Below are 10,958 nucleotides of genomic sequence, written 5' to 3' on the forward strand. Positions count from 1 at the left end.
AAAAAAAAAAATAAAAAAAATAAATAAATAAAAATAAAGTCTCCAGAGTGCTATATATTAAAGTCAGTAAGATAAGAAAATGCATTTCTCTTTGCTATAATTATAGGATCTCTAATTTAGTTTCTGGGGTACAGCTGGCCACTAGACAGCAATGCTGGACATTATTATATTTCCCACGGTAAACTTCTAAATCAACTATCTTGTTGGTAAATGGTCCTTTTATTTATTTGTGTGTGTGTGTGTGTGTGTGTGTGTGTGTGTGTGTGTGTGTGCAGCTCAGCCCACCAGGGGGCGAGGCTGGCTGGCATGTGGTGCTGGGTGATTGAACCGCGGGCCCTGTGCTTTGCTAAGCTTGTTCTAAGTAGGTGCTTTAGACCACTGAGCCATCTCACCAGCCTAATAGTCCTTTTAAGAAAGAAAAGAATTGCTGGCATAAAAACAGACAGATCAACCAATGAAACAGATTAGAGGATGTAGAAACAACCCTAGGCAATTCAGCCATAGGAGTTTTGACATAAACATACACTGGAGAAAAGACAGCCTCTTTAACAAATGGTGCTGGGAAAATTGGTTACACATAACCTGAAGATTGAATCCAGACCCATATCTCTCACCAGATCTAAACAGTAAAGCAGAAAAAATTCTGTGTGAAGATAAAATAGGTACAATTCTCAAGACAAAGACATAGGTAAGGGTTTTCTGAACAGAATCTCAATTGCATACACACAAAATAACATCAAGAATCCAAAAATGGAATTCAAAAAATTAAGACACTTCTACACAGCAAAGGAAATAATCAACAGTGAAGAAACAACCTAGAAAATGGGGGAAAAAATACCAGCTATTCCTCTGGCAGAGTGTTAGTATCTAGAACATAAAAAGAACTCAAAAAATTTAGACCTTTCCACAATAAAAGACCTAACCAAAAACTGGGCAATTGATATGAATAGATACTTCTCAGAAGTACAGATGACCAACAAATACATGAAAAAAAAAATGTTTGAGGAATGCAAATTAAAACAACACTGAGATTTCCTCTCCAGAAAGAATGGCTGTCATCCAGAAATCAAATAAACTAGGTGTTATGGTAGGTCATGGAAGACTAAATCAGGATTGCTTCAAGTTCGAGGCCAGCCTGAGTTGGAGGCCAGCCTGAGCTATACAATGAGATCCCATCTTAAAAGTAAAAAAAAAAAAGTTCCAGTTGCAGAAGATATCATGAGATTTTTTTTTAACAACTTACTTTTCTCAGTCTTTTTGTAACCCTCACATTCTTTTTATTTAAATAAAATCTAACCATATTTTAAAGTTCAGCTTTTACATTATAATGACAGATGTGGTTCAATTGAAACCAATTTTGTTTCACTAAAACCAAAAACAACCTTCTTCTCTCTCACTCCCACGCTGCCCCCCCCCAAGTCCTAATTTTTACATTGGTTTTCAAGTTCTTTACAATGCATACAAAGAAACAGCAGGCTTTCCCTTCATTGAAGAGAAGCTTCTCATTTAGTTTCAGATCATGGTAAAAAGTACAAGCTTACTCCAAAATAGTCATAGGAGAAGTAGACTGGTATTTATGTGGCAAATTATGGTACTACAGATGCAAACTGCAGAATACAAGACTGGAGAAAGGGATTATTAAACCTTTATGAAGATTCAATGAGATCCTTTCGATTTTCTTGCAATAATATGGAAAAAGGAGCATGGGATAACAAGAGGCAGTGCTCAGATCATAATTCATCTTATAATTTATAATCCTAATGGGATCAATAAACCTAATGAAAGCCTCTGCTGTATTATTTCATTTTCAACTTGAAGCAGACAAATCAAAAACACTTTTAGCTTTGTGAAAGTCACTTCAATGATTCTTATCATAGCATGGGTGTTTCATACAACTTCAAAATTAGACCACTGTCTGCTTCAAATCTTTGATGGAACATTCCTTTCACTGCCCTCTAAAAAGATCATTTAAAAAACTATGCTCAAGTACAAATTAATGCTATCAGTGGTTATAACTAAAGACTTTCTTTTTTTCTTTCTTTGGTAGAACTGGGGATTGAACTCAGGCCCTTGCGCTTGCCAGGGAAGTGCTTATTCCACTGAACCATCTCCCCAGCCTCAACCAAAGACTTTCTACAATGCTTCAAGTTCAACTCTGTAGATTTTTCCTCCCATCTTTGCACTAAAAATACTCTCAGGCCAAATCAGAGGCAAATCAAGTCTGAATCTTGTACTGAGTTTCTTGCAGACTGAAATACATCAGAAACTTTTTGGAGGGTTTAGAGCAATAGTTTAATGAATGTCCTGAAAGCAAACACTGTATGGACAGAGCCTGGCTAAGCAAGCGTTATTACTGACTGTGGAATTTTAGGTAATTCAGTAGACATAAGATGGCCACTTAACTGAAACAAAAGGTTTTATGTGTTTCATCGCAGAGAAACATCACCAAAAAATAAAATAAAAACTGCTTGTCATTTGAGGCCCTGCTAATACAATACTACCATTTATCTAGAATGTGTTGTGTTGGACAGTTTACTAAGTACTTTACACAGATCATCCTGCTTAGTTTTCATTACAACAGACTAGCAAGAGAGTATTGCTCTTTTTTAGATTAATATTCTGAGGCTCAAGAGTTATATGACTTGCTCAGGATTATGTAACTTGTTGGGGTTGAAAACAGGATGGAGCCGGGGAGAAGGCTCAGTGAAATAAGTGCTTCCTTGGCAAGCGCAAGGGCCTAAGTTCAATCCCCGGTTCTGCCAAAAAAAAAAAAAAAAAAAAAAAAAAAGAGAGAGAGAACAGGAGGTCCCCAAAGAAAGCACACAGAGGCAGACATCAGCAGAGATGAGGGAGTAGACCACAGTGCATGAGCCATTGCATCTTTATTTTATAATTCTCATACATGTTATCTCATATTTACATTCTTGTACAGTGCTGTAACCAGTGCATGTGTATTTACCTAAACGTGTTAAGTCATGGTTACATAACTGTACCCTGCTGTGCACCTGTGCTAGATAGTGAGGTCATGTACTCAGGTGTCCTTAGATGCCCCTGAGCTTTGAAGCAGTCTGAGTGGTTCCCCCATAATTAGAAAGTGACAAAATATGAAAATGAATCCCTCTTTTGACTAACTGCTCTTGACCCTGTTCTAGATCATCTCTTACAGACTTGGTCACAGATGAACATTATTCTGAAGTGGATTTCAGTAACTAAGAACTGTGGTCATAATGTAGTGACACATTATGACTCAGGAGTATAATTTAAGCCCTAACTGATGCTCCTCTTTGGTGGACCTGGAACTGAACTTATGTGGAAGTCCACTACTCTATCTCAAATTTGAGCACTGGTTATTCTATTTTTTGCCTATAAATTTCTTAGAGTAGTTTTCACCAAAAGTGTGGTCCAGACCACTTGTTACAAATACATTAAGTCCTTGTGAAAAATAAAGACAGCTGGCTGTAATTCCAGATGTACCTGAGCAGAATCTCTGTGGGAAACCTGGGGGTTCTTTTGTCTGCTAAATTTCAGATTATTAATCACCTTGGAGTCAGAGAGAGTAATCAGAAGGAAATAGAAAGCTGGTATCCATAAAGATCTTAGGAAAAGGCACAGGGCCAAATCCTTGGCTGCACATGAGGAGTTTAAAAACATCTCAAGGCCTACCATGCATCTCAGACTAATTAAATCCAAATTAGTAGATTCTAGGATTTAGCTTCAAGTGATTCTGATGTGTACCCAAGGCTGAGAATCTGTATCACTCTATTCCTTGCTTTCTTTTAAAGAGTACTTATATACATTCTCTCTCTAGTTTCTTATAAAGACATAGACTTTACGCAGAGGAAAACTTACTAGACCTTCTTTGGAGGTGAGATAAAAGAAAATTAAGGTCCACAGAATTTAAATAACATCAGGACTGGAACCCAATATGCTGTGTTGTTCTCACTTCAGAGTCCAGAATGAACCAATTATTTCTCTAGGGCAGAGAAAGCAGGGATGTAGCTCAGTGGCACAGTGCCTGCCTTGCAAAGGTAAAGCCTTGAGTTTGAGATCTGGTACGAAAAAAAAAAAAAAAAGAAAAAGACCTTTACGGGAGAGAGCATCTGAATCAAAATTATGTTACTTCACATTTTAAGGGATGTCTGGAGTTCTTGATTTTTTTGTTTGAGAAAAAGTCTCAAGACAGGCCTTGAACTCATGTAGACCAGGCTAGCGTCAAACTTGTGATTCTCCTGCCTCAGCCTCCCAAACACTGGGATTAAAGGTGTGTACTAACATGCCTAGGGGTTCTGGTGTGTGTGTGTGTGTGTGTGTGTGTGTGTATGTGTGTGTGTGTGTGTGTGTGTGTTTACACCAGGAACTGAATCCACAACCTTGTGCTGTGCCACTGAGCTATATCCCCAGCTCTCTAAGGGCTTTTAAAGAGTATTTCTTATAAAGTCTCTCTCTAGTTTCTCATAAAGACACAGATTTTAGGCAGAGGAAAACTTATTAGATCTTTGGAGGTGAGTAAAGCAGAGGTTCATTAAGTTTACTGACAATGACTTAGAGGTAAGGCCAGAATTAAAATAATTTACTCTCTAACTTCCGGACTAAGTAAATTTGTCAAGTGTTTCTTGAATGACTGGCATATTTTAGATGTTAAGATGCAGTCAAAGATGCAAAGATACATAAGTCATTGCCCATTCTCTCAATTGCTGTACTGTCTTGGGGAAACAAACAACCAAAATACTGTACTGCTTAGCTTATGCTTCAGACTAGAACAAGCTGAAAACCTTCCTTGATTGGCCTCAGTAATCAAATTAAATTCTCTCCAAAGTCAGTTTGTGACATTTTACTGACTGGCTACTACTTTTATGAAACCAAATATATGTAGCTATTGGAACTCTAGACAGAGTCATGTACCTGAAAATCCTGAGTGGAGAAGAAGAGAGAGAAGGGTGCAGTTTCATTGAGGTTCATTCATCCTCTCCAAAGTCAAGAATATGACTTGGATTTCTGGGAGATTCTAATACTATGGACTAAATTTGTAAGAAAGGGTATTCACAGAAATATTTTTCATAGCATTTTAATAGCTAGTTTACAATTTATATTGTTGAAAATGACTATGCACAACAAAGAAAACAACACATTGCTAAAAATATTTTTATGCAGAACTCAGACTAGTGGACAAGAATGGTCATAGACAACAATAACTAAAAGCAAACTTTTATGAGGAATTCATCAGGCATCCCAAAAACTGCCAATTTGCCGGGGCTGGGGCTGAGTGGTAGAGTGCTTGCCCAAAAACTGCCAATTAGATTTTATTATAAGAAAAGATAATAAGGGAACCAGGAATGCATGCTTTAGTTATGGACTAGAAAAGGTGGCTAAAAATAGCTGAGCACAGATGTTCTCAAATGTTAGAACTCATTTGAGTTGCCTGAAAGCCTCGGTCCCACTGATAAGTTTCAGATTCATCAGCTTTGTAGCAGGACCCATGAATTTGCATTTTCTACAACAGCTCATGTTGTTGGGTCAGAGCCTATAACTTGTAAAACCACTGGTTTAGCAAAATATATCACAAGGAACACACATGCATGCATTCCTGCTGTAAATTTCATTCTCCATCAACCAAACAACAACAAATAAAACTATGTCCAAATAAAACTACATCAGGAAGTTAAAAGGGTGATAACGTAAGACAGTCTGGGATACAAATGATTGATTTTGTAAAGTATGTGTCTGAACACCTAGCAGAGGCAACACTAAGGTACAGTCTAAGTTTCTACTTAAGGTAGACATGAATTTTGTTTTTTATAGTCAAGAAAATGTCCTCTGGACTACCACAAAACGTGTTACCCAGGATTTCATTTCCCTGCTTTTTTTTTTTTTTTTTGGTCACTGTGTAGTTTTCCTGGGGATTTGTTTAAGTTAAGAAATTCCTTTGAGAATTTTATTAAAGCCTAGGATACTGCAAAAAAATATACATTCACATTTATAGATATACTTTTACACCAAATTCCAAACACAAAGATGCTTTCTCAAGTCTACAGGTTTCAGATTAAGTCTCTCTCTCCCTCTGTATGTGACTGACTCAGGAATCTGTATCTTCAGTCTTAAGGTACTTAAAGTATTAGAGAGTGACCTGTCAGTGAGTATATGGTTTTCTTTTGGGGTAATGAAAAAATTCTACCATTACATAATTGTGATGGTTCAACATTCAACAACACTATGAATGCACTTATTATCACTGAATTGTATGCTTTCCAATGGTTAACATGGAAAATTTAGCGGAGCATGTTGGTGTGCACCTGTAACCCCAGAAATCTGAGAGGGTGAAGCAGAAGAACAGCAAGTTCAAGCCCAATTTAAGTAATTTCAGAATTTAGTGAGACCCTGTCTCAAAATATAAAATAAAAAAAGGGTTGGGGAGGTGTAGTTCAGTGCAAAAGGTCTTGGGCTCAATTCCCAATGTTGAAAACAATTAATTTGAAAAGGCTAGGGATATAGTTCAGTGGGAAGGTCCTGTCAATCCCCAGTACTTCCCCTATCAAAAAATAAAGGAAAATTGTATATAATATGTATTTACCACAATAAAGAAATGTACATGTTGACAACTAATCATCATCTCTATTACCCACTTTTCACAAACCCCAAATCTGTGATTTTTCACATTTCCTGTCTTCCTTCAGACAGCAGTTACCAATGTTATTCCTCCTTGCCTAAGCCAGAAGTGTGAGATTCATCTTTGACAATGCTCTTTTCTTCTTCCCATCTTGTAATGAACCATGAAATTCTGTACATTGTCCCTCATTACTGAAATTTAAGGTGAAATAACTGTCTACTTCTCTATACTCCCACAGCTTCTTCTACTATTGAACTACATATCCAGCCTCCAAAATGCTATCTTGGTTACTTTTTTTGCTTGAAAACCTATCCTTATCTTCAGGATAAAGTCTAAATTCTGCATCATGACCTGGAATCTGCTTATTTTTCTAATCTTATTTCAGAATGTTCCTGCCCCAAACCAGTTCTCCAGTAATACAAACTACCTGCAATTCCCAGAACACTATCAATGTCCTTCATTTTTATTCCAAATGCACATGCTACTTCAAATGTCAGAACTCCATTCCTCTCTTTTTAGACCTGGCTAAATTTTATTAAGATTCAGTTCACATCAAAGATCCCTCTTATGAAACTTCTGATGTCCCCAAGATGGGTCAGGTATGCTTTTTTTCAAGCTCTTTTTTTTTTTTTTAATACAGGGTCTCACTATGTAGTTTGGACTCGTAGTGATCTTCCTGTCTCAGCCTCCCCGGTGCTGGGATTACAGGCCTGCTTCGCCACACCCAGTTTCAGGGCCAGCATGGTGCACCTGGGGTTCTGGGGCTGGCACAGCATGCAGTACAGGGGATCAAACTTGAGTCCTTGTGCTTGCCAGGCAGGCACTTAGAAAGCAGAGCTACCTCCTCAGCCCTCAAACTCTATATTTTGACATTCATATCTTGACTAAAAATGTTTTTCTTTCATCAGGCCATGCTGACCTTGGGGTTAGGAAAATAGGCATATCAACATATCTCCAGTGTCTAAAACAATGCCTAGCATATATTTCAAATAAATATTTTTAAATAGGTGATTCCACAATGCATGATAGGAACCCTGAAGCTAGAAGTTATACTACAGAACTTTCCAATGACTTGCCATACTTCCATTAAAAATTAGTCATTACAGTGGGCTTCAAGGCCTGTTTTATCCCTTTGTTCCCCTTCATTCAGCCACACTTTGAGACTCTGATTGGAAAATTCTGGTCAAAGAACCATTTTGTGTGTAAAAAAGAATTATTCTATCCTGGGCTTCCAGGGTGTGTCAGGCACCATGCCAGGCAGTTTCATGTGCCATATCAAGTCCTCACACTTACCTGGGACAAAGACAGCACCATTCCCATTACACAGATAAGGAGACCGAGCCTTACAGTAGATTTTGAATTTGAACAGAGAAAACTTCTTGGAAAGCATCCATAGTGGTGACTTTTCTTTCCTTAAATAACTTGTATGCTCTTTATCCTGTTTGCTGTTCTGTCCTTTCCCATTGCCCAGATCTCTGCTCTGTTCTGGGAAGCTGACTTCTGTTCTTTGCCCTTAGACTGCTGTTTGGGTTTTGTCAGTAGCAGGTACTAGCTGAAAACTGGAATGCACAAGGAAAAGGGTTAGGACATTTATTCTTCTCCCTTGCCCAAGTTCATGAAGTAGCTGCTTAGCATTTTATGGCTGTACCTCTTTTTTTTTTTTTAGTTTTATTTTATTTTATCTTTTTATGCTTGAGACAAAAGTATTTATTTATTTATTTTTTTTTCAGACCAAATTGGTAGGACAGTTTCAATAATTAACATATTGCATACATTCTTCCTAGTGGTTAACTGCTGTACAAGATGCAGACTTGATATCCTATTTACAAACACCATTAGAGCAAATCCCTGTATTCATTAAGAGAATGTAACTATATATCTATCCTAACCACTTTGAATACAGATACAAAATGGACATTCATCTGTATCCCCTTTTTTTGTTAAGTTCCATCATTTAAATAGTATAGGTATGTTAACTCAGCAAAATATTCTAAAAGAGTCCAGTAGTCCATAATAGTATTGGGTCTTCCGCTTGACTGGCAATGTCAGAAATTGTTGACCTGAGTCCCCTACAGCTCAACATAACAGCATGGCTTTACTTATACTTCGTTTTTATACTTTTCTGCTGGATGGTTAAGACCAAGGTAAAGCAGGACCTATGCAACAAGAGTTGTAGCTTTTGGGTCTGTATGGCTGTACTTCTTGCCCAAGGGTCAATTCCAGAGTTGTAACTGGGCTTTGCTAACAACAGCCTCTCTCCCTTAGCTTTTAGGCACAGGAGTGCTACTTAGGGACTCAACACTGTTGGTAGGTCTTGTGTTTATTTCTTTTTAGTCCCCTTAACATTGACCAGGCCTCAGTATCTAGCCCTTTGTGGGATTGTAAGCTAATAGTCAAAATTTTTAAGAAATTGGAAACTTGTATTTTTAAAATAAGAAATCTAGTTTCTTTCTCCCACCTTCCCTCCCTCCCTCTCTCCCCACCTTTTTTCTCTCAGTAACTAATTCAGACCTGCAAGTTTGTTGGATACTATGGACAGGAGTTTTACTTCTCCCTATCCACACAGATATCTTACTCCTTAAGAAAAGGAATTACAGCAAATATATCATTACCAAGTCAAATATAGGACAAAGTTTGCCCTCTGAATCTGGGTAATTTTAGAAAAGTGAACAAACTCTGAGTTAACAGCGACAGCTTGGGATTTGGGGGTAGGTGTTTCATGGAGTACATGGACAGATGTGTGCCCTCTGAGGGTTATTTAGGGTTTAAAGAACTCCTGTGCGGGGTATCTCAACAGATACCTGGTGGGGGCTCCTGGGAAACCTGCGCCCTGGAGGTCCGCGAGGAGCGGTGGGGCGTACTGGAAGAACAGCTCTCACGAAAGGGGATGGTCAGCCACCGGAACAGAAGGGTACAAACATGAGGAACTGCCTATAAGCAGAGTTAGGAGGAAGAGACAAGTCTCTCCTTGGGCGCCCTCTTCAGATACCCCTTGTTCAACCTCGACACACAGCCACCGTCTCTTCCAACCTCCATTTTAACGCACCTTTCTGCGCGGAGGCCGCAGACCCAGAGCGGACCACGCCCATGCCCCACCCACGAGCCCACCGCAGGCCACGCCCCTTCACCGGGCACCTCCCCCACCCGGAACCCAGCAGATCTCGGCGTGGCTTTGGAATACTTGAGCGCCCCCTGGGGGGCGGAGATAAAACACTCTGCCTTTGGGGAAGCAGGCAAGTAAGTACCCTATGTGGAGTGCTGTGAGCGAGTTGGTTCGGTGCCAAAGTCCTCTGAGAGATGTCCTAAGTTAGGAGTGGAAAGAGCTGCTAGACATTCCAGCAAGAGGACTAGAATGTGCATGGGTACTGTGGGGTACCGGTGCACACGCCCGTGGGGAATTGTAAGAACAGTGCTCGAGACAGCGGCAGGATGGGACGTGGAGTGGTTGTGCTCTCTTGGGAGTTTAAGCCTGAGACTATGGGTGACCACTAACAGCTTTAACAGGAAAGACTTCATCAATACGTGTTTGAATAGGGAAGGCAAAGAAATAAAGGTAGATGAATAGGACAGGGAAAGGGCATTATCACAGTAATCCAGAAGAGGGGGCTAAAACCCATTGCGGTAGTGGAAACTAAGTTGAGACGGTGGATTCAACAGGTAATTTTGATGTAGAAATGACAAAATGTTTTGAGGGAGGGAGGAGGAAGTTTTAAATGACTTGACAACTAAACTGTGAAGATCTAATGATCAGGCAAATGGAAATAGAGCTACTTCCCTAGGCGGTGACAGTGCAGGTGGAGTGAGTTGTGAGTTCTCAGTTTGTTTCATTCCTATGCCTCAAGGTTTCATTTGTAGCTTATTTCCTCATTGGGAGGTTTTTTGTTTGTTTGGGTTTTTTTTTTTTTTTTTTTTGTTTGCTGCATCTCTTCTTCTTTGAAGCATCTCTTTCCTTGCTGCATCTCCTCTTTACTATGCAGTAAATGAAATGGCAGTGTGTGTTCCTAACGCTCTGTTCTGTGCACGGCAGCCCCAGCCCCCTACGCCCCCTACTAACCCATGAAGGCAAGTCTCTCCCCAGAAGGTCCCTGTCTTGTCTCACAACCCAAGTTGTTGTCCTAGCAATCCTAGACAAATGAAAGAGGAAGGATGGGCAAATTTCCACTGGCACCCATCATCTCCTGTTCCAAACCTTTTATAGTAAGCTGGTACCCCAAGACTAGGCCCTAAGACTCCATTAATCAGACTGTTGGTCTCAGGTCAAGATACAGCTGTTCTGCTTGGGGGCCCTTTCAGAACAACTTTAGGCGCTATCACTTGGCTGGTAGGAAGTGGGGAGGAGGAGGAAGCGGGAATG

The 10,958-nt window shown here is 39.5% G+C and overlaps 1 protein-coding gene across 1 annotated transcript in view; it reads right to left on the reverse strand.

Annotated features, from left to right (window-relative positions):
- Positions 1–9,691, reverse strand: part of LOC101590323 (phospholipid-transporting ATPase FetA) — a 107,020-nt gene extending 97,329 nt beyond the window's left edge. Inside the window, exons 1-2 of the mRNA XM_023715946.1 lie at positions 9,651–9,691; positions 7,898–8,163 (exon numbers count right to left, since the gene is read on the reverse strand). Coding sequence (XP_023571714.1) covers positions 7,898–7,994 — 97 coding nt within the window. The 5' untranslated portion in view covers positions 7,995–8,163; positions 9,651–9,691. The remainder of the gene's footprint in view (positions 1–7,897; positions 8,164–9,650) is intronic.
- Between the last annotated feature and the right edge of the window lie 1,267 nt (positions 9,692–10,958).

The sequence above is a fragment of the Octodon degus genome, unplaced genomic scaffold, assembly GCF_000260255.1.
Source record: "Octodon degus isolate 3935 unplaced genomic scaffold, OctDeg1.0 scaffold00045, whole genome shotgun sequence".
NCBI classification, from domain to species: domain Eukaryota; kingdom Metazoa; phylum Chordata; class Mammalia; order Rodentia; family Octodontidae; genus Octodon; species Octodon degus.